This window comes from Emys orbicularis, chromosome 5, assembly GCF_028017835.1.
Source record: "Emys orbicularis isolate rEmyOrb1 chromosome 5, rEmyOrb1.hap1, whole genome shotgun sequence".
In the NCBI taxonomy this organism is placed as follows: Eukaryota; Metazoa; Chordata; order Testudines; family Emydidae; genus Emys; species Emys orbicularis.
Genome location: NC_088687.1, coordinates 110,607,289 through 110,631,765, shown reverse-complemented (window position 1 = coordinate 110,631,765; position 24,477 = coordinate 110,607,289). Strand labels below are relative to the sequence as shown.

At 43.7% G+C, this 24,477-nt stretch overlaps 1 protein-coding gene across 1 annotated transcript in view; it reads right to left on the bottom strand.

Moving 5' to 3' along the window:
- The window catches only part of CCDC149 (coiled-coil domain containing 149), a 75,360-nt gene extending 56,067 nt beyond the window's left edge, over positions 1-19,293 (bottom strand). Inside the window, exons 1-3 of the mRNA XM_065405350.1 lie at positions 19,246-19,293; positions 7,767-7,928; positions 6,533-6,571 (exon numbers count right to left, since the gene is read on the bottom strand). Coding sequence (XP_065261422.1) covers positions 6,533-6,571; positions 7,767-7,928; positions 19,246-19,293 — 249 coding nt within the window. The remainder of the gene's footprint in view (positions 1-6,532; positions 6,572-7,766; positions 7,929-19,245) is intronic.
- Positions 19,294-24,477: the final 5,184 nt, after the last annotated feature.

Here is a 24,477-nt window from a genome sequence, read left to right as displayed (position 1 = left end):
AGTCCTGGGCTTGAAGGCCTTACAGATCTTGCAGCGCTCTTTCTGGTGCGATTGCCCCAGGCAACGGAGACACGAGTCGTGGGGATCGCTAATCGGCATAGGCTTGCGGCACGTGGCACAAGCCTTGAAGCCTTGGGCGTGCGGCATGCCCCGCCGCCCAGGGCCGGTGTCGGGATTTGACCAAACACCTAAAACAAAGGAGCTTAACTATCTACTAAAGAACTGATAATGTTAGCAGTTAACACTGATACTACTAACACTAAGGGACACTCTCAGGCGAGAGGTAAGAGTTGTTCCAACGCCGTCACGGACGGTAAGAAGGAACTGAGGGAGGGTCGGGCCCGCAGGGATATATATACGCTAGAGCGGGGTGCCGCTCTGGTGGGGGGGGACACCCCTGCCGGCCCGACGGGAGCCGCTGAGGGGGAAAAAGTTTCCGACGTCCGTGCACATGACGCGCGCACACCTAATGTGTAATGGACGTGAACAATCACTCAAAGAAGAAGATAAATATCTGGAAAAAATATACCTTTAAATATTTAGATACAAATGTGTAAAAGTAGCTCATCTTTATGTTAATATCTTACAATATTCCCATTTCTCACACCCATACCTTCAACAAAGGAGGACAGGATAAAGGTCTGTTGAAACATCAGGTACACTTTAGGGCTGTGACTAATAGCAAGTTTAATTGCAATTTGTCCTCCTATGCTTTCATATGATGTTGATGGGTAGTTAACACAGAAACTTGCTTTGCTTAGCAAGGGCCCCAGTTCACTGCAAGCTACAAAATTTGATGACCTCTGTTAGCACTACAATCTTATTAGAAACTAAACTTAAACCTTTCACCATCAGTCTTCCCCCAAAATGGTTTTGAAGCTATGGTGACCTGGATGTAGCAAACAAAATGCACCGTCTACACATCATACATTTCCTTGGACAGAAAAAAACTCCCCAATGACGACCTAATAAAATAAATAAATAAATAAATAAATACAGAACCCCTGGAAGAGGATCCAGGCTCTCTGAGATCAGTCACAGGGATGCTAGCACAGAAATACATCACCCAGGTAGGGTGACCAGATAAGTGTGAAAAATCGGGATTTGGGGGGGGGGGGGGGATTAATAGGAGCCTATATAAGAAAAAGACCCAAAAATCGGGACCGTCCCTATAAAATCGGGACATCTGGTCACCCTACACCCAGGGCCTGACAATGTTTTGCTAAGACTTGCTCACTTTTACTTACCTCTAATAACTTTCAAGACTGGAATTCAGAAATGTGGGATGTGTTTTTGTAAATACAGGGCTGATTAAAAAATATGAAGCATGGATTTTTTTCCCCCCCATGCAAAGCTCTTTATAGAAATAAATATACCATCAAAGAGCTATATTTAGGTTTATCAATTTAGAAACTACAGATATAGAACCATTGTGGGGTTGTGTGTGTCAACCAAGAAATCCTTTGCATGTCAGCTCTGGTCCTCTGTAGCAGAGCACCTATTAAACAGTTACCCAGATCTGTCCCAGTTGGGAAGGGCTGCAGAACAAGAATACAGGTAGGTAAAGGAGGCTACAATTTCTAAGATGTCACTTGTTCCCAGTGCTCACTTCCACTCCTTCACCAATAACAGTGGACCTTGAGATTGCTAGTAGCTTTCATAACCAAGTTTCTAGAAGCACTGCTCAGTGGCAGTGTTCATTAAGGGCATTTTTGTACCCACACCCCAGACACATGCTGCTAGTGCAGGGATCAGCAACCTTTGGCACGTGGCCCACCAGGGTAAGCACCCTGGCGGGCCGGGCTGGTTTGTTTACCTGCCGCGTCCGCAGGTTCGGACGATCGGGGCTCCCACTGGCTGCGGTTTGCCATCCCAGGCCAATGGGGGCTGCGGGAAGCGGCGCGGGCTGAGGGATGTGCTGGCCACTGCTTCCCACCGCCCCCATTGGTCTGGAGCGGCGAACCGCGGCCAGTGGGAGCCGCGATCGGCCGAATCTGCGGATGGTAAACAAACCAGCCCGCCAGGGGCTTTGGCGGGCCACGTGCCAAAGGTTGCCGATCCCTGTGTTAGTGGGTCAAATATTTGTCAGATCTAGCTAAACAGGATTATTTTCTGCTTAAATAAAGGCCTCCATATTGCCCGACAAGAAAATCCTCTCCTGTGATTGTTTTATGGGAGTCATTTCAGTTGCTTTCAGAATTTGAGATGAACAACTTTGCCTCAAGTAGAAGGTAAAATAGAAAAACAAGATATTTGTAGCCTTTTGAGAGTGTTATGATTAATGAACATTGGGGTGTTTTCCAAGGATATTAAAATTTATCCATGGGCAAGGGTTCTCTATTCCAGCGAAGTAAGAAACGGAGAAAGGAGAGGAGCACAGGGAGCGTGAGGGGTTGGGCCTGAAAAGATCCTAACATTTTGAAAACGGGTACCACGATTGTTAGATTCAACTTCTCAGTGCACCTTTTCTTTTTAAACTACATTATGAGAAAAAACAAAAACACTGTCACCCTAAAGAACAAGAGACTTGCAACAATGCTAAAAATCCTAGTTTTCGACCTACACGTTCACAACACACACAATGCCCTGTTTCTATAAGACTAAAGATATGCAGAAACTAGGGTCCTTCCACTCTGCAGGCAGGATTCTTCTGAGCAGGTGCAGTTTGAAATATACAAGAATACTATTCTCTGAAGCATTACAAGGACAAACAATCTTGCAGTTTTCCATCTGCCCCTTCACAGTAAGGGAGTCACTCACCCACAAACCAGAACAAAGCTGGTAGGTCTCATTTTATTACTAGTACTTGGCACATGAGTAGTGCTTTTCATCTTCAGACACCCTTAACAAAAGGGAAATCACATTAATCAATCTTCACAACATCCGTGTGGTAGATAAGGGATGATTGCTTACCTCCAAACGCTGCTTTTTTGAAGATGTTATCTTTCAGGATTCTCGCTCTTGGCGCTTTAGCAAAAGGCCAGCAGTACTTCCTGCACAAATCTGATGACAAGGGGTTGTAGACACACTGCTCAGCTTTTTGACTAATTCTTGATAGTCAGAAACAGCCACCAAGAGTAACTGAATGGAGTTAGCCTTTAAACTGGATTCTGACAGGTGAAGGGGACAGGCAAGCAGTTTAGAAATAGAATCACAGATTAGGGTTGGAAGAGACCTCGGGAGGACATCTAGTCCAACCCCCTGGTCAAAGCAGGACCAACCCCAACTAAATCATCCCAGCCAGGGCTTTGTCAAGCCAGGCCTTAAAAACCTCTAAGAATGGAGATTCTACCACCTCCCTAGGTAACCTATTCTAGTGCTTCAGCACCCTCCTAGTGAAATAGTTTTTTTCTAATATCCAACCTAGACCTCAGCCAATGCAACTTGAGACCATTGCTCCTTGTTCTGTCATCTGCCACCACTGAGAATAGCCTAGTTCCATCCTCTTTGGAACCCCCCTTCAGGTAGTTGAAGGCTGCTATCAAATCCCCCCCCCCCCCCCCCCCCACTCTTCTCTTCTGCAGACTAAATAAGCCCAGTTCCCTCAGCCTCTCCTCATAAGTCATGTGCCCCAGTCCCCAATCATTTTCGTTGCTCTCCATTGGACTCTCTTCAATTTGTCCACATCCTTTCTGTAGTGGGGGGCCCCCAAAACTGGATACAATACTCCAGATGTGGCCTCACCAGTGCCGAATAGAGGGGAATAATCACTTCCCTCGATCTGCTGGCAATGCTCCTACTAATGCAGCCCAATATGCCGTTAGCCTTCTTGGCAACAAGGGCACACCGTTGACTCATATCCAGCTTCTCGTCCAATGTAATCCCCAGGTCCTTTTCTACAGAACTGCAACTTAGCCAGTCAGTCCCCAGCCTATAGCGGTGCATGGGACTCTTCCAACCTAAAGTCTCTGCAGTTGTCCTTGTTGAACCTCATCAGATTTCTTTTGGCCCAATCCTCCAATTTGTCTAGGTCACTCTGAACCCTATCCCTATGCTCCAGCGTATCTACTTCTCCCTCCAGCTTAGCGTCATCCACGAACTTATTGAGGGTGCAATCCATCCCATCATCCAGGTCATTAATGAACATGTTGAACACAACCAGCCCCAGGACTGACCACTGGGGTACTCTGCTTGATACTGGCTGCCAACTAGACATCGAGCCATTGATCACTACCCGTTGAGCCCGATGATCTAGCCAGCTTTCTATCCACCTTATAGTCCATTCATCCAATCCATACTTCTTTAACTTGCTGGCAAGAATACTGTGGGAGACCGTATCAAAAGCTTTGCTAAAGTCAAGGTATATCACATTCAACACTTTCCCCATATCCACAGAGCCAGTTATCTCATCATAGAAGGTAATCAGGTTGGTCAGGCATGACTTGACCTTGGTGAATCCATGTTGACTGTTCCTAATCACCTTCCTCTCCTCCAAGTGTTTCATTAGTCAGAGTCCCTTAGCCCCAAAAGAGGGCATCTCTTGTCCCCTGCACTGATCACTCATGTTTGGGTGGGTGTGAGCTCCAAGTTGTGAATCTTGGATGCTGCTATATTGTAGTGTCCAGCCCAGTGGTCTCCATGCTTGTCAGGGCTTCCTCTGCTGGGTTTCACCTACTCCTCCAGCCTAGCTATGGGAGTGCCTTAGCCTGCTCTGTGGGCCAATATCCCAGCTCTGGGTTAAGGCTGTGTTTAGACCTACTCCCTGCAGCAACAGCAGGTGCTTGCTGCCCAAACCCAGTCTTATCCCAGCAACACCCCCCTGCCACCCAAGTAGCCTATAGTCAACCAATCCCGTCCCCAGTGAGGCAGAGCTAAGCTCCATTTGTGGAGTGGCACTTTCCTTCTCCAATGGGAAGCAGCCTGGCAATGGGAAGGCAGGAGTGGGATTCTGACCCAGTCCTCTGGCCAACCAGATCTGAGACAGAGGAGCCAGCTCCCCTCTCTGCCCTCTAATCTAAAGTTAAAGGAGGAGGTAAACATGGAGGGGTGTCCCTTCCACATGCTGACATGCATATGTGGAATGGCAGCTCCACAGGTGTCACTAACACAATAGAGCCAGTAAACTCAAAATAGAAGTTGACATGTGGTTTTAATTCACTCCCGTGCACATAGGCAGTATTTACAGTACATTTAAATCTTTAGCCCTTAAAATGTACTTCCTTCTAAGCGCTGTTTTCTAACCTTCCTGCATACATTATTTTCAGCATTCTTCTTACTTTTCTGTAGACCATTTTGAAGGGAAGTATTGTGCAGTGTTGCCAAAACTTATGAGTTTATCACAAGTCTCACCATATTTGGTGTTTTTTCCTAAAATGGCAGCTCCTGGAGTCAAGTGGTTCTATGAACATCTCAGTTACCATTTTAAAATTTAAATTTTTTAAAGGAAGTTTTAAGCTCGGTAGGTTGCAGAAAAAATGTGACCTGAGTGAAGTTTAGAGACTCAAAACAAAAAGGAACCCATAATTTGTTATTTTTAAAAGTCAAGATTTCTAAGCCAATCTCATGATTTTTTTAGGCCTGAGTTGATTTTTGAACATTTGGGGATATGGATTGGGATTTCACCTCTCTGGAATTTAAAAGGGATATGAATTTAGGTTATTTAAATGGTAAATTACGGTAGATACTGAGAAGGAAAAGCTGTTAATATGAATGTTAGGCACCAGGAGGGACTGATGACTGACTAAAATGGGGATTCTCAAACTCTCAATAGTGTGGGCTACACCTTAGAGAGACTGTTTCATGGACACCTTTCATTTGGGCTCACCCAGACCACCTTTCCTCCTATCTGTGCTCACGTAATATCCCAGGAGCAAAAAAAAAAAAAAAAAAGCGCCTACATTCAAAGACAACAGGAAAATATTCATGTATTTTCGCCTGTCTTCAGTGCACTAGATGTTTTGCCCTTTTTGAGAAGTTACAATGGTTATTTTTGTTCTTCATTTCAACACACCCTCCCATTTCTTGTATTTCTCAGTAGAAACCAAGATCCAGCCTCGTGCAACTGACAACTCTCTGCAGACCAACAAGTATTCTGTTGAGCACGGTATCTGAACCTCTGGCCTAAAATAAGTATAAGCAATTAATACAGCTCCCCACTGAAACCCTCCCAAAACCAGGAGGGCATGCAATTGGAAAGAGCACCTAAACACAGGTTAAGTAACTGGTATACACTCAACACATTCCTAAGCCCCCTTTGACACCATGATGCCCCCATTGTTCACCTGTTTTAGGACCCAACTACAAGAAACAAATGAAGAAGGCAATCTCAACTCTCATTATCCTTGTTGATTTCAGTTTAGGTAAAATGATAGGCATAACCATTTGCTCTGTTTATTAATGACAGCTCAGATATTTCAGGAGTTAACATGTTTAAAAGAAAGCACGAGTCACTGAAGACTTCATGGTCTTCCAATGTGAATTGGAATGTCCACTTGAGTATCAGATTTTGTTTTATTGACATCAATATAATTAAGAGTTTGAATTCTCACAAAATAGGTTATATATGATGCCAACTAAAACAGAAAAAGCCTACCTGTTTCCTTTTTTCAGGAGGAAGAGAGGGATCCCCATCCTACAAACAAAGAGATGCATTTTATCAGCAGCTTATTTCGGAAATCGGTAACCATATCATCTTTGCGGCTCTGAGCCTTTAACACACCAGAATGTATCTGAACCAATAGTTTTCAAAAATTAGGTTTCAAAAAGTTGCAGTTCGATTAAAGACACTTCCAAGAATCTTCTGAAGTTAACATGAACTGGAAAGTTAAGATTTATTTACTGCATTGTTCTCCATGGCATAACACTGCAGTCAGTTTTTAAATGGTAGCGTGACTTTTAGACTAATCTCCTTGGGATTGGAACAGTCTTTGTTTGTGCCTTATATACAGTCTTGGCAGAATTTAATGTTTTTTTTAATCAATTAATTAATTTTCTTCAATTAACTATTTTTATTTTTACAGTTGAAGGAAATTAAGGGGAGCAGGTTAGGGGTTAGGGCAGCACTGACAGCAGGGCTACAGAGGGGTTCCACTGCAGAGCTGCAGGATGCTCTCTGTGCTGTCGAGGGGCCCAAGACACTGGGTGCAAGGTGCGGAGGAGGCTGCAGTCCTGGCTTGGCAGAGCACAGATCTCCGGGCAGGGCTGCCAGGACGACGACTAGCCACTCAATGTGGGGGAGGAGGGAGATCACCCCACGCTGAATGGCTCCGTCCCTGGGCAAGAGCCATTCAGCAGTGAGGTGGCCTCTCCTATGGCCAGAGGCTTGTCCTTCTCCTTACAGCTCTGGCCAGAGGTCTCTGCTCTGCCCGCCAGGACCTGTGTGTTCCTCACACCTTGCATCTGCGGAGGTCCAGTGTTACCGGCCCATTGTCACGGCTCCACTCACTCACTCACTCCTTTGACAGCAGGACTGCAGAGGGCTCTGTGCTGCCACAGGGCCAGTGACACCAATCCCTGCAGGCACAAGGTGCAGAGGGGAGGTTGAACCTACAGCGACTGTTACCATCATCGGTTTCAGAGTGGCAGCTGAAACCGACATTTACCAACATCTGTCGATTTAAATCGAATCCTGCCAAGCCTACTTTTATAGCGCCAAGTACATCAGTGCTTAACAAATAAATAATGGTGGAATTGGGATCATACCATCTGGAAGCAGTATAGCAAACAATTAATTTTTACAGCACACACTGCACTCACAAAAGGAAAACACTTTTTAAATTCAGGTTCATTCTTGCCCAAATCACTACAATGTTCATAAGGTAACATACAATCAGCTCCCGGTATTTCTTTTTCAGTGACTGGTGACGTTCCCGCAGCTGATTGGCCATAAGCTTGTACTGGTCTCTCTCCTGTTGACATGTGTCCAGTTCCTTGGAAAGTATCAGCAATGCTTCCTTTTTACTTTCTAGCTTTCTTTTACATATGAGATACTGCAAGAGAGAAAAGGGAAAGTAATTGGACAAAGCATTAATTCACAAGACCGTGTTGACCTGAGAAAACTAAGTTTGCATTCTTTAAGAAAATATTTTAAGAGCAATTTATCTGTAAGGGTTTAGAGGTTTGTGTATGTGTCTTTCTAGGTTAAAACTGAAGACTTTAATGTACTAGAATCACTGGGAAAGTATTTGCTGGACAAGAGAATCCTAAAATCAACTCTTAGGGTCAAATTATTCCAGCAGTTTCAAGTCACAGAGTTTCCTGGCCATTTTCCCCCTACACACCATCCACAGAAGCAGCTAGGTAATTCCACAGCTTAACCTTGATGGTGGTTTTTTGGGCATATAGTAAAACGTTTTTAAAGAATTCCCAATCATCATTACCTAAATTACCATTAATTTTTAGTTCTGTAATCAGTTCCTCTATCTGTCAAGACTAGGTCTAATACAGAATTCCCTGGTATCGGTTGCAACACTTCTTGAGTTAGGAAATTGTCATCCATAATATTTAGAAATTCCAAGCATGTTTTAATATTGGCACTATGAGACCTCAAGCATGTAGATTGAAGTTCTCCATAATCACACAGCTTTTTTCCCCCTACACACAATAGATATGTGCATAAGGAGCTGGTCGTTCTGCTCCCTAATGTGATTTGGATATCTGTAGCAGACACCAAGTAATACCCCATCTTATGCTTTATCTGTTTGGACATTGATTCTGCATGCTTACAGATCATTCTCTTTTGAGTTATCAGGGACTTAGAAACAGGTAATGCCATTTTTGGCAGAGTGCCACTCCCCTCCCCTTTCCCCCACTTGATCCTTCCTAAATAGGTTTTAACAATTGATTTTAACATCCCTATCATGGGAATCATCAAACCAGGTTTCTGTAATACCAGCGAGATCAAATTTATGCTCATAAATGAGCAATTCCAATTCCTCTTGTTTGTTACTACCCAGGTTCCTAGCACTGGTGTACAGGCTGTTAAAGTTATGTACTAGTCTACCCCATGCCACCACTTTCCCTTGAGCCCCTGATATTAAGAGAAAAAGTGGGAGAAAGTGTATGTATATATTATAGATGCATTTATCATGCTTTTCTGCCATATCTGAATTTTAATTCTCAAAAAGCGTTTAGACCAGTGGTTCTCAAACTAGGGCCGCCGCTTGTTCAGGGAAAGCCCCTGGCAGGCCGGGCCGGTTTGTTTATCTGCCGCGACCACAGGTTCAGCCGATCACAGCTCCCAGTGGCCACGGTTCGCCGCTCCAGGCCAATGGGAGCTGCAGGAAGCGGCGCGGGCCAAGGGACATACTGGCCGCTGCTTCCCGCTGCCCCCATTGGCCTGGAGCGGGGGACCGCAGCTACTGTGAGCTGCGATCAGCCGAACCTGCGGACGCAGCAGGTAAACAAACCAGCCCGACCCGCCAGGGGCTTTCCCTGAACAAGCAGTGGCCCCAGTCTGAGAACTGTTACCTCTGTTCCCCTAAAAACCAACCCAGGGTCACACTTGTATTAGTTTTATTACAATGCCGCTGTTGGGTCAGATAGAAAAGAGATGGAGCTTATTCATACACGCACACATTCACCGCATTCATACCCTCAGGCACCCACACACTTACACAGGCGGAGAGTTACCAGAGACAGCATGGAGACCGAGAAGCCGAAGCGTGGTAGATCTGGTGTGTCCGCCTGCGGTCACGAATCCAGGCTGCTGAGCAGGTCAAGGAGCAGCAGCTGCTTGTGTGCATGGCTGCTTCCTTTTTCTGGAACTGGGCAGCTCCTGTCACGTACACTGAGTTTTCCTTCTGTGTCCATCACCGAGAAGCATTCCCGGATCAGTTCCTTTCATGCATACCAGGTTGTTCTTCTCTTTACAGCACTTCGTGATTGCCTTCTCAGGGGAGATTATATCAGACACACCTGGCTCCTGTCTCTGGGCTCCTTTCTCCTTGCAGCTCCTCTCCGCCCAGTCCCACATACACTCCCTTGTTCACACTCTCTCTGAGGGATGGGATATTACAAAGCTTGGAAGTTCATACAAGTGGTAAGGTTACAGAGCTTGCAAAGGTTACAAAACTTAAAAGGCTATGCTAACAATACCTGAAGTTACGAAGTCTGCAAAAAGGTTGCAGAACTTAATGATACAAATTACAGATCTTACAATTGCATTTGAGCAGAGGCTTTACATAACAAGAACCACTGGTTTAGACAACTTGCTTCTGTTTTTACAATGTGCTGTCAGACTCTCTCACCAAACACATGAGAGGATGTCTGTGAAGAAGTGTTATATTTCTACTGCACATACTGTAAAACTTGATATTATTCACATATAGAAGATGTGGTACTAAATAGATTTTGAATTTGTCCTGTAAGAGACCAAACATCATAGCATTCATGAAGACAATTTATAGTTTCATTATATACTCTGACAAGAATACTTTGTCATTATGGGCTCTTATACAAAGCAACAGCATCAGCACTTCCATACTGTTCAAGTCAGTGTAGTTCTTCAGGACAAAAATCATTACTAATATATACTACTTGCCTGGAATTGACTTACTTAACTTCAATTTAAAATGAGTAAGGAAAAGGTTGGGGGACTGTTTGATACATTAGTACAGCTAATGTCTTCCAAAAATGGCAAATGCTTAGTTGCGAAACCAAAAGGGAAATGAAAAGCAATTCCAAGAAGGATTTGAGCTCCTGGAGAGGACACTTCCACCTTGGATTAATTTTATTCCTGGCAGCAAAGAAGTTGAAACACTGCCATAAAGGTTCTGGATTATGATGCCTTAGCATAAGCCTCATGAAAGCAACTGTACCTCTCTACTTGTGTCCTTAATGACACCTTGAAAGTGGCAAATCCCTGGTAAAAACCCAGAAAGGCATCCAGAATCTAAAACGTAATGCTGTCAGAGTTACTCTAATGATAGCGTAAACAATTCTAAATTTCAACAAACAATTCTGCTCATCCATTTCTAGTTTCTTTCCTACCCCACTTTAAAGCCAACCAAAAGTAAGGGATATCTGTGCAAGATTATGAATTGCTACTTGGAAGTAACATCACAAGCCAAAAGTTATGACTTCAGGTGAATAAAGCTGTTGGAATAGAAAACCATCCGACTAATAGAAATGTTTTCATACATAAGGTATAACATATCCCTAATAAAGGAAAAAGATAAATAGAAGGGATTAAAACAATACTAAATATGAGACCTGAGAATTATCTATAAAGGGCCTTTCAAAGTTATCTATAAAAGTCTGCCTCCAACAGTCTTGCTGATAAATCACTTGAATTTCAAACCTTTTCTTTATGAAGGATTCTTCTTTGAAGAGCTCCCTTTCCTTTATTCAAATGTTCTCAAATACGTAAGCCCCACAGATTCCCTCCCCAAACAATTACTAGCTACCAGAAATGGCAATTGGACAGGTACATTAATACATATAAAAGTGAAAGCAAACACAAAATTCCTTGTAAAAAAAGTCCCCATGCTCATTTATTGACCAGGAACAAGGGGACTGACACATGCAGTCAGCCTGATGTGGATCATAGAACTGGTTATGCAATGTGTATAATGAGAGGGGAACAGCAATTGAGCACCTCATATCAGATGTTCACAATGAGCAACTACCTCCACGCACCACTATTACCGGCTGGGTAGAACCAGCGTTAAGATTCAGGCCTTCAGACCATAAGATGGAATTACAAAGAAAGATTTGTTAGTTACAAGAGCGACATGGTAGCCTGTAACTATACTGCAGTACAAATGCAGGCTTTCAACCAGTAAATATAGATCAAATGCTAAACAAAAATAGATCCTGCCATCCATGTCAGGCCTCCATTAGGAGTATATTCAGAGCATGAAAGAACATGTCACCTTTTATGGGGAGTAGGTAATTTTCCCTAATCAATTAGGCTGGCAGTCAGTGACTGAACCATGGACAGATGGTGACAACTGTGTTCAGGGTCCAAATGAAAAGGCATCACAATCTCCTCCACACACACAGTGAATTGTACTCTGACTTAGTGAATTATATACTGATGAAGAGCCATACATCAAAAGGTGGCCTGATATTTTTATGTAGGCATTTTTACCTTCTAAATGGATTTAAAAAATAATATGGGGTTTGCTTCTGTGGACTTATGATGTCAAAAGAAAAAAAAAATCTACAGTAATAGCCTATTCTGCTAAGTTTGATGATTCTCCAAAACTGATTCTCCAGAACTATGTTCCCAATTCTAATCTATTCGTTATAAGGTGAAAAACAAATTATATCAAGACAGAATTCAAAGTAGGCATGCCAGACACTATGAAATGCATATGCTTTTTACCAATGAAAAAAGGAATTAATAATGGCCATAAAGTGAATGAGGCCAACTGAACACCAAAAGAGGAGGGTATTTAAGGAAATAATGGGGCCCTGTTGAAATCTGCATATCTGAACAAATGAGACCAGAACCAGTATGGTGCCAATTAAGAGAGAAAACAACACAGACTTGAATATTCTGGTTTGAACAAAGCAAGAAATGGGTGATTTTTAAGTGTAGTCTGTAGAAAAAATATCTAATAGCTGCTTCTGTTTACATGAATGCCAGAGGTTTCCTCTTCTCAAGTGGAAGAAAAAAGGTTACGTATAGTATGCCATACAATCAGTGAGATATGAACAAAATTAATTCTGTAATGTATTGTAGACACAGTGAAATATTTTATACCACACACACACACACACACACAATCATGTCTCTTCTGAATGGTTATATTAAATTGTTTTTTAAAATCCAAGAAAGTTTTCTTTTCAATGGAAGCTAAAACCAACAAAACAGGCAGTTACCCATGAACCTGATTGCGTACCTTCAATCTAAAAAGCTAAAGCGTACAGCTTTCCTTATTTGCCTAGTGACTTATCTACCAATTAACTGTTATCTGCAATAAAGCAAATGATAATTGCTACAAGGCAGATCATAATAATTAAAAGGAATATATATGACAAACTACTTTATTGCCTGAACTGCTTTACTACCTGATAATTTCTTTAGTGAAACCGAGTAAGAGACTGATATTACAGGAGAGTGGAATTGTGCCAAGGTGACCCTCTCTACATCAAACACTTACTATTTGCCCATAGCTATTTTTAGTGACAAATCTGGTTAGATCTCATCAGCTACTGTACAGACATGGTCTAATAATCCGATGAAGCTGGGACACTGTCAAGGTTTTAGATTTTTACAAAAATGCATGACAAGTTCATATCACAAAATAGTTTAGAAACTTGTCTATATTGCATTTGTATAAATGACTGGCTTATACCTTGGTATTTCCCTTCTTGCCATTATTTCCACATCAAATCACCAACTTGCTGAGAGCAAGAGTAATGAAAACATCTCTAACCTCTGCTTATGAATCACTGTGGACTGCATTCTATGTATTGTCAACACTCTGGAATCAGTGCAACTCCTAATTTTTGGTAGGAACTCAATGGTACTATAAAAAGATCTTGAAACTTTTCTTCTTCCACTGCTATTTCCATTCTTGAGAGCTGAAACTATATAATCAGATCTTTTGGACAAGAAGTCCAGATCACTAATATTTCACTCCCTCAAATATTAATGCCTTTATCTTCACAACCCCCTGCTCCCATGAGGTATTTCAGAAATGGGGAACTGAGGGACTGAAAGATTAATGCCAAAATTTCCAAAAATATCCATTGATTTTGGGTATCTTAATGATGGAGTAACCTTTGAGTTGCCATGGGGCTGACTTTTTACAGGTCAGCACTGGCTTCTCCCGCTGACTTCACTTGCAATGTTGAGTGCTCAGCACACCTGAAAATTAGGCTTTAGGTATCTAGTTGGGTCTGAGGAACACAATTAGTAGCTACCTGTGACAATTCTGGTTTAAGTGACTTTCCCAGCATCACATACGAAGTCTGTGACAAAGCCAAAGATAGAAAACAGTTCTTCTGGGTTTCAGTCAATTGCTTTACCCATTAGACAATCCTTTTTCTTCCTGCAGTTCCTTCTTCCTTCACTATAAACCAGGGATCGGCAACCTTTGGCACGCAGCCCGTCAGAGAAATCCGTTGGCGGGCCGGGACGGTTTGTTTATCCGCAGCTTCGGCCAATCGCAGCTCCCACTGGCCGTGGTTTGCCATTCCAGGCCAATGGGGGCTGTGGGAAGTGGCGGCCAGCACATCCCTCGGCCCACACACCAATTCCCGCAGCCCCCATTGGCCTGGAACCGCAAACCACAGCCAGTGGGAGCTGCAATTGGCCGAACCGGCGGACGCTGCAGGTAAACAAACCGTCCCGGCCCGCCAGCGGATTTCCCTGAAGGGCCGCGTGCCAAGGGTCCCTGCTATACGCTTTCCAGCTGATGAAGTACACGAGGTAGGGGTTCTATAGGCTCACTGTGGATCAGAGTTTAGTCACAGTTACTTGAATCACTGAACACTATTTGTCCTAGTCTACATTGACTTAACTAGAGGTCAGCATCATGTAATTTGATTTCATTTTTCAAAGTCAGCATATTTTGTAATGTAGACAAGCCCTTAAGGGATTTACAGTCTTTGCGTCAGATCTTATTACCCATGTTCAGCCTTCTTGTGGTACCCATTGGATACCTTTTTCCTGTTCTGGACTATAGAGGGCAGAGATACAGTATTCACCTCTTTCACCCCTCTTGCTTCCCCAGTATCCAACTGTTTGTACTGCCCAAGAAATGTGGCAGCCAGTGCGGTAACCACCCTGACAGTTAGGAAGTTTTTCCTAATGTCCAACCTAAACCACCCTTGGTGCAATTTAAGCCCATTACTTCTTGTCCTATCCTCAGAGGTTAAGGAGAATAATTTTTCTCCCTCCTCCTCATAACAACATTTTATGTATTTGAAAACTGTTATGTCCCTCCTTAGTCTTTTCTTCTCCAGACTAAAGAAAACCAATTTCTTCAATCTTCCCTTATAGGGTATGTTTTACCTTTAATCATTTTTGTTGCTCTTCTCTGGACTTTCTCCAATTTGTCCACATCTTTCCTGAGATGTGGCATTCAGAACGGGACACAATACTCCAATGAGGTCTAATCAGCACAGAGCAGAAGAATTACTTCTCGTATTTTGCTTACAACACTCCTGCTAATACATCCGAGAATGAAGTTTGCTTTTTTTGTGTTACATAGTTCACTCATATTTAGCTTGTGATCCACAATGACCCCCAGACCCTTTTCTGCAGTACTCCTTCCTAGGCAGTCATTACCCATTTTGTATGTATACAACTGATTATTCTTTCCCAAGTGGAGTACTTTGCATTTGTCCTTATTGAATTTCATCCTATTTACTTCAGACCATTTCTCCAGTTTGTCCAGATCACTTTGAATTTTAATCCTATCCTGCAAAGAACTTGCAACCACTCCCAGGCTGGTATCGTCTGCAAACTTTATAAGTCTATTCTCTATGCCATTATTTAAATCATTGATGAAGATACTGAACAGAACTAGACCCAGAACTGACCCTTTTGGGACTCCACCCATTATGCCCATCCAGCTTGACTGTGAACCACTGAGAACGACTTTCTTGGAACAGTTTTCAACCCAGTAATACACCCTCCTTATAGTAGTTCCATCTAGATTGTATTTCTGTAGTTTATTTATGAGACGGTCATGCAAGACAGTATCAAAAGCCTTACTAAAGTCAAGGTATACTACATACTGTATACTGCTTCCCCACCATCCACCAGGCTTGTTACTCTGTCAAAGAAAGCTAACTGTTACATATCGCCTTATTATCTTCTAGGTGTTCGCAAACTGATTGCTTAATTATTTGCTCCGTTATTTTTCCAAGCTCACTGGTCTAATTCCCCAGGCTGTTCTTATCCCCCTTTTTATAGATTGGCACTATATTTGCCCTTTTCCAGTCCTCTCGAATCTCTTCCATGACTTTTCAAAGATAATTGCTAATGGCTCAGATATCTCCTCAGTCAGCTCCTTGAGTATTCTAGGATGTATTTCATCAGGCCCTGGTGACCTGAAGACATCTAACTTGTCTAAGTATTTTTAACTTGTTCTTTCCCTATTTTAGCCTCTGATCCTACCTCATTTTCAGTGGCATTCAGTATGTTAGACTTCCTATCACTACTAACCTTTTTGGTGAAAACTGAAACAAACAAAAATCATTTAACACTTCTGCCATTTCCACATTTTCTGTTATTGTTTTTTCCCCCCTTCACTGAATAGTGGACCTACCATGTCCTTGGTCTTCCTCTTGCTTCTAATGTATTTGTAGAATGTTTTCTTGTTACTCTTTATATCTCTAGCTATTTTATTCTCGTTTTGTGCCTTGGCTTTTCTAATTTTATCCCTACATACTTATTTGTTTATATTCATCCTTTGCAATTTCACCTAATATAAGCCAAGTTTAAATCAATTTAAGACAGTACACACACGGTTTTGTACTGATTTAACTAAACTGATTTTTAAACTCGTTTTAGTTAAACCAGAGCAACTTTTGTGAACAAAAGGCTTAAGTGACTTGCCTAAGTTCACAGGAAATCTGTGATAGAACTGCAAACTGAATCTTGATCTTCCAAGTCTGAAGGCAGCGCCACTGCCAGCAGCAACACAGCAGTAAGGATGGCATGATATGGTAGTGCCACCCTTACTTTGTGCTGCAGCCTTCAGAGCTGGGCCCTGCCTAGCAGCCACCACCCTCCAACTACCCAGCTCTGAAGGGAGCACAGAAGTAAGGGTGGCAATACCATGACCCCTCTACAATCACCTTGTGCCTCCCCCACCACGACTCCCTTTGGGGCTGGAACCCCGAGTTTGAGAAACGCTGGTCTCTCCCGTGAAATCTGTATAGTATAGGTTAAAAGTACACAAAAGACCAGATTTCACGGGGGAGACCAGATTTCACAGTCCATGACGTTTTATGGCCGTGAATTTGGTAGGGCCCTAACCATAGCCTAAACTTGGTATGATCAATGAGGCTCTGCATGGGCACAAGGGCTCATCCACATGGGTTTAATTTCAGGATCAGAGCCCAAACTTGGAGTTTGTAGGCTAAAATATTTTGGAGGTCTGATGAGCAAACTAAAGTCATGAGTGTTTTTAAGTTTCAGAGTAGCAGCCGTGTTAGTCTGTATCTGCAAAAAGAACAGGAGTACTTGTGGCACCTTAGAGACTAAAATTTATTAGAGCATAAGCTTTCGGATCTGAAGAAGTGGGCTGTAGCCCACGAAAGCTTATGCTCTAATAAATTTGTTAGTCTCTAAGGTGCCACAAGTACTCCTGTTCTTTTTGAGTGTTTTTAAGAAGTCCAGGGACATTTCCCTCCACCATAATTTAAAAAAACCTTTTCTGTCCCCATCCCCCATGTTCCCCCAAAACTGATGAGAAAAATTCTGTCCTGACATTTCATATTGTATAAAAACCAGAAGAATAGAGAAAATGCATATTTCAGTCTTCCAGCTTATTGTGTATTTGACACAGCATTGTGTGCGCTGACAGTTAGACCCCAATCCTGGAAGTAGCTGAATTAGCATAGATCCCCATGCTCACACAAATTCCCACTGATGTCACTGGAAGTTGTCACAGCTTCATGGCTCTGTGTTGGAGTATTGCTTGCAAGATTAGGGCCTTAGTCCACAATCTTGCAATGTTATGCATGCAGAGCCCCAGTGAAATCAGTGGGTTCACCCACATGAATCATATTGTAAGATTGGGAACTTTCAAACAGCAGCAGGAGAGAGGAGTTTTTTGTTTTTGTAAACAGGAAAATGTGCTTGTAAAACAGCAAAGGTTGTGGGCATGATACAGTGGCAGTGTACTACCTGATACTACTTTTAACTCACTCGCTGGAACCTAAATACATTTCAAGTTGATGTCTCTTTATGTGGTTGCCTGCTAGTTTTGGATCTGTGCATGTGTTACCAATTGTTAACAGCCTGTTACCTTTTTTTTTTTTTTTTTTTTTTAAGTGTAGATAGTTCAGAGGTTTGTATAAGGCATATAAAACAGAAATAATATTTCTAATTTAATATTGAATTGTTACTTCTACCTATTGAGGCTACAGGCCCAAATCTTTGTCTACCGTAAAGACTGTTTTGCACAACTTAAGTGCCCAATTCTTCTAAAGTTGATGTCTAAAGCCTTGCATTTGCAATAAGATTAGAACAAAAACTAGAGTCTATTTTGTCTCAAACATGAACAAAGCTGTGTATACATACTATTGGCTACAACAGCATGCTTATGTTCAAGTGCAATCCACTCTCAACCTTTGTTTTCTGTTGACACTATCTAAAAGCTTAAAGCAATTTAAGGCCTAGGGCCCCAATGCTGCAATTCGATCTGTGCACAGGTGAACCCCTATGACTCTTTGACTGGCAATTGCAGGATCGGTACCTAAGTAAGAACTGCCTTCTGGTAGTAATCAGGAAGTTGGTTCATGCAAGGAAAAACAAATTTAAAGTTTGGACCCAAAGCAACTTGTGACAATGTCATTTACAGCTGTGCTATCCAGTGCCAATATTTAACATGCGACACACACCGGATAGGAGGCAGTGCACCATGAAGTTTCACATTGTATAAACTTCTGAAGGATGCCTAGCAGTTACACATGAAGAGTGAGGGGGCAAGGAACATCCACCAGCCAGCCAAATGACTTAAACATTGTGGAGCTTGCCTTCCTGTGCCTGTAGAGCGCCCACCTTGAGACGTTATCACCAACCAAGTCATCACAAACTTTTAAAAGAAGTGTCATTGAAAGGAACACATTCCTTATTCTACAGGAGTGGCTCCACGTCCGGCAGCCCACACATGGTCACTGCAGTGTTTTGGTCTGCACCGGACTGTTTCTAGCTTTGAAGTGCTTTGGGAAGGAAGGTGCAAACCAAAGGCCAAGGATCAGCAGTCGTGGGGCTGGCTGTCACGTGGTGGCACACACCCCATTAGGATCAGGAATACGAGCAACACCCAGGCTCCGCTCCACCAGCTGTTACTGCAGCACCTGCGGCGCTGCCTGCTGCACTCCAGGCTATTCCTTTGGAACCGGCTCAGGTCGGGGCTGGAACAGCCGGAACCATTCGGCTCCCCGGGGGCGGGAGCCAGCATCGCCTGACGCCGGCCCATGTCCAGGCCTGCTCAGAGCTCCCGGCTTTGCCCCCCTGCAGCGCTCGTGGGCGGGTTCCCTTCCCCCCACCCCGCACGGGCACCGGTCGGGATCCCCCCGCGGAGCACAGCGCCGAGGCCAGGCGCCGGCAGTTGCTCCCTCCGGGGCACCGGACCGCTCCCCCGGCCCGGCCCCGCGCCGAGGCCGCCTCACCTCGCCCACCAGCCCCTGCCAGTCGCTCTCCGTGCGATTGAAGCTCATGGCTGCGCGGCAAGTGGAGCGCCCCGGAACACCTCACCGCCTCCAGGGCCGGGCAGCGCCAGCGCTACGTGGGCTCAGCGGAGCCGCCTGCGCGGGAGGCGGAGCCTCCCCCGCCACCTGCCGGGCCGGAGTCGCCCCCGGCATCCCGGTACGGGCTGCCCAATCCCGCCCCCTACATCCTGGTACGAGGCTGCCCAGCCCCGCCTCCTCCGGCTTGGTCTGCCCCGCTCCGCCTCCTGGCACGGCCTGACTAGCCCCGCCCCTCCGGCCCGGCCTGCCCCGCCCCCTACCGCCCAGCCCCGCCCCTTCTGCCCAGGCAGGGGTGGGTGGTGCTGCCCCCTCTGCGGCCCGGCCGGGGCCAGCGTTGGACCCCAGTGCAATAAGGGACATGTCCCAGTAGCTGGCCCCTGCTCTCTGCCCCCGGCCCAGAACCCCTCCCTTGCCAGCCAGGCCGGCAGGCTGCAGGGGGCGCCGACTCCCAGCAGGGGCGAGTGTTACCCGCCACAGCCCTGAATTGGGACCCGCCGGAGCCCTGCCGTCTGACCCGCACCTGCACGCTCTTGCCCCGCCAGAAGAGCTTAGGCTTTTCCAGTTTAGCTGAAATCCCATGCAAAGCGACACAAGCTAAACTGCAGCAAACAACTCTTCTCAGCAGCAGCTCTCCACCTGCGCCAAGATCTGTAAAGTATTTAGCCTCGCAGTGCCCCGCTGTAAGGAAGGATTAGTCCCATTTTAAAGACAGGTTTCAGAGTAGCAGCCGTGTTAGTCTGTATCCGCAAAAATAACAGGAGTACTTGTGGCACCTTAGAGACTAACAAATTTATTAGAGCATAAGCTTTCGTGGGCTACAACCCACTTCTTCGGATGCATATAGAGTGAACCATATATTGAGGAGATATATATACACACACATACAGAGAGCATGAACAGGTGGGAGTTGTCTGAGAGGCCAATTAAGTAAGAGAAAAAAAACTTTTGAAGTGATAATCAAGATGGTTCAGTACAGACAGTTTGATAAGAAGCAAGTGTGAAAATAAGTGTGAAAAGTATTTTCACACTTGCTTCTTATCAAACTGTCTGTACTGAACCATCTTGATTATCACTTCAAAAGTTTTTTTTCTCTTACTTAATTGGCCTCTCAGACAACTCCCACCTGTTCATGCTCTCTGTATGTGTGTGTATATATATCTCCTCAATATATGGTTCACTCTATATGCATCCGAAGAAGTGGGTTGTAGCCCACGAAAGCTTATGCTCTAATAAATTTGTTAGTCTCTAAGGTGCCACAAGTACTCCTGTTATTTTAAAGACAGAGAGCTGAGGTGCACAGAGGCTAAGTGACTTGCCCAATGTCATGTGGGAATTTTGTGGCAGAGCAGGTGATTGAACCTTTTCCCCCCACAGTTTAAGCAAAAGCCAAAACTACCAGCCCATACTTTTTCTCCTATAAGGTGGGGAAAAGACACTCTCTTATATTGGCTTAAGTGTGTCCACATGGAAATAATAACAATATATTATTTTAAATTCACACCTTAGCTTAAACTGATGTATAACCTTCTCCTGACCCCTCGGACTGGATGGGCCAATTCAACTGCTGTTGTAAATTAGAGCAACAGTCTCCTAGCAGCTATAACTAGTCACAGTGCAGAGTGGTCCAGCCACTTCCTCTCGATCTCCTACACGAGGGTCTATGATGCAGCACCATTAGGTCATTTTGGCAGCTGTATGTCACCCACAGACCCCCTTGTGCAGTGAGTGTTCCCCTCCCATGTATGCTGGAGGAGCAACATACAGGGGCAGGGAGAACAGAGAATAGACTCCAATCTCTCAGAATCCGGCTCTTAAATTGTAAGCTTTGTAGGGCATGGACTCGTGTTATTTGTCTGTTTAAAGTTATACAGATGAATACATAGTAATAATGATCCTGGATATGAGCCTGCTGGATCTGCTTCTCTGCTTCCTTTTACTCCAGCAGCAGGTTTCAAGTTGTTACCATCAGCATCCTGCATCCTAGCAGCTGAAGCCATGGGCTTCAGTTACATGGGGAGTGACTGGGTGGGTGAGGCAGAGTCAGCAGTGGGGGCTATATTGCCAGCTCTTGTGATTTTATCACAAGTCTTGTATCTGTGGTGTTTTTTTTAAAGACCCAGCTTCTGGTGATATGTGATTATGTAAGAACATAAGAACATAAGAAAGGCCGTACTGGGTCAGACCAAAGGTCCATCTAGCCCAGTATCTGTCTACCGACAGTGGCCAATGCCAGGTGCCCCAGAGGGAGTGAACCTAACAGGCAATGATCAAGTGATCTCTCTCCTGCCATCCATCTCCATCCTCTGACGAACAGAGGCTAGGGACACCATTCTTACCCATCCTGGCTAATAGCCATTTATGGACTTAGCCACCATGAATTTATCCAGTCCCCTTTTAAACATTGTTATAGTCCTAGCCTTCACAACCTCCTCAGGTAAGGAGTTCCACAAGTTGACTGTGCGCTGCGTGAAGAAGAACTTCCTTTTATTTGTTTTAAACCTGCTGCCTATTAATTTCTTTTGGTGACCCCTAGTTCTTGTATTATGGGAATAAGTAAATAACTTTTCCTTATCCACTTTCTCAACATCACTCATGATTTTATATACCTCTATCATGTCCCCCCTTAGTCTTCTCTTTTCCAAACTGAAGAGTCCTAGCCTCTTTAATCTTTCCTCATATGGGACCCTCTCTAAACCCTTAATCATTTTAGTTGCTCTTTTCTGAACCTTTTCTAGTGCTAGAATATCTTTTTTGAGGTGAGGAGACCACATCTGTACACAGTATTCGAGATGTGGGCGAACCATGGATTTATATAAGGGCAATAATATATTCTCAGTCTTATTCTCTATCCCCTTTTTAATGATTCCTAACATCCTGTTTGCTTTTTTGACCGCCTCTGCACACTGCGTGGACATCTTTAGAGAACTATCCACGATGACGCCAAGATCTTTTTCCTGACTCGTTGTAGCTAAATTAGCCCCCATCATGTTGTATGTATAGTTGGGGTTATTTTTTCCAATGTGCATTACTTTACATTTATCCACATTAAATTTCATTTGCCATTTTGTTGCCCAATCACTTAGTTTTGTGAGATCTTTTTGAAGTTCTTCACAATCTGCTTTGGTCTTAACTATCTTGAGTAGTTTAGTATCATCTGCAAACTTTGCCACCTCACTGTTTACCCCTTTCTCCAGATCATTTATGAATAAATTGAATAGGATAGGTCCTAGGACTGACCCTTGGGGAACACCACTAGTTACCCCTCTCCATTCTGAGAATTTACCATTAATTCCTACCCTTTGTTCCCTGTCCTTTAACCAGTTCTCAATCCATGAAAGGACCTTCCCTTTTATCCCATGACAGCTTAATTTGCGTAAGAGCCTTTGGTGAGGGACCTTGTCAAAGGCTTTCTGGAAATCTAAGTACACTATGTCCACCGGATCCCCCTTGTCCACATGTTTGTTGACCCCTTCAAAGAACTCTAATAGATTAGTAAGACACGATTTCCCTTTACAGAAACCATGTTGACTATTGCTCAAGAGTTTATGTTTTTCTATGTGTCTGACAATTTTGTTCTTTACTATTGTTTCAACTAATTTGCCCGGTACCGACGTTAGACTTACCGGTCTGTAATTGCCGGGATCACCCCTAGAGCCCTTTTTAAATATTGGCGTTACATTAGCTAACTTCCAGTCATTGGGTACCGAAGCCGATTTAAAGGACAGGTTACAAACCTTAGTTAATAGTTCCGCAACTTCACATTTGAGTTCTTTCAGAACTCTTGGGTGAATGCCATCTGGTCCTGGTGACTTGTTAATGTTGAGTTTATCAATTAATTCCAAAACCTCCTCTAGTGATACTTCAATCTGTGACAGTTCCTCAGATTTGTCACCTACAAAAGCCAGCTCAGGTTTGGGAATCTCCCTAACATCCTCAGCCGTGAAGACTGAAGCAAAGAATCCATTTAGTTTCTCCGCAATGACTTTATCATCTTTAAGCGCTCCTTTTGTATTTTCATCGTCAAGGGGCCCCACTGGTTGTTTAGCAGGCTTCCTGCTTCTGATGTACTTAAAAAACATTTTGTTATTACCTTTGGAGTTTTTGGCTAGCCGTTCTTCAAACTCCTCTTTGGCTTTTCTTATTACACTCTTGCACTTAAGTTGGCAGTGTTTGTGCTCCTTTCTATTTGCCTCACTAGGATTTGACTTCCACTTTTTAAAGGAAGTCTTTTTATCTCTCACTGCTTCTTTTACATGGTTGTTAAGCCACGGTGGCTCTTTTTTAGTTCTTTTACTGTTTTTCTTAATTTGGGGTATACATTGAAGTTGAGCCTCTATTATGGTGTCTTTAAAAAGGGCCCACGCAACTTGCAGGGATTTCACTTTAGTCACTGAACCTTTTAACTTTTGTCTAACTAACCCCCTCATTTTTGTATAGTTCCCCCTTTTGAAATTAAAGGCCACAGTGTTGGACAGTTGAGGTGTTCTTCCCACCACAGGGATGTTGAATGCTATTGTATTATGGTCACTATTTCCAAGCGGTCCCGCTATAGTTACCTCTTGGACCAGCTCCTGCGCTCCACTCAGGATTAAATCTAGAGTCGCCTCTCCCCTTGTGGGTTCCCGTACCAGCTGCTCCATGAAGCAGTCATTTAAAGTATCGAGAAATTTTATCTCTGCATTTCGTCCTGAAGTGAAATGTTCCCAGTCAATATGGGGATAATTGAAATCCCCCACTATTATTGGGTTCTTAATTTTAATAGCCTCTCTAATTTCCCTTAGCATTTCATCATCACTATTACTGTCCTGGTCAGGTGGTCGATAATAGATCCCTAATGTTATATTTTTACTAGAGCATGAAATTTCTATCCATAGAGACTCTATGGAACCTGTGGATTCCCTTAAGATTTTTACTTCATTTGAATCTACACTTTCTTTAACATATAGTGCCACTCCTCCCCCTGCACGGCCTGTTCTGTCCTTCCGATATATTTTGTACCCCGGAATGATTGTGTCCCATTGATTGCTCTCAGTCCACCAGGTTTCTGTGATGCCTATTATATCTATATCCTCCTTTATCACAAGGCACTCTAGTTCACCCATCTTATTATTTAGACTTCTGGCATTTGTGTACAAGCACTTTAAAAACTTGTCC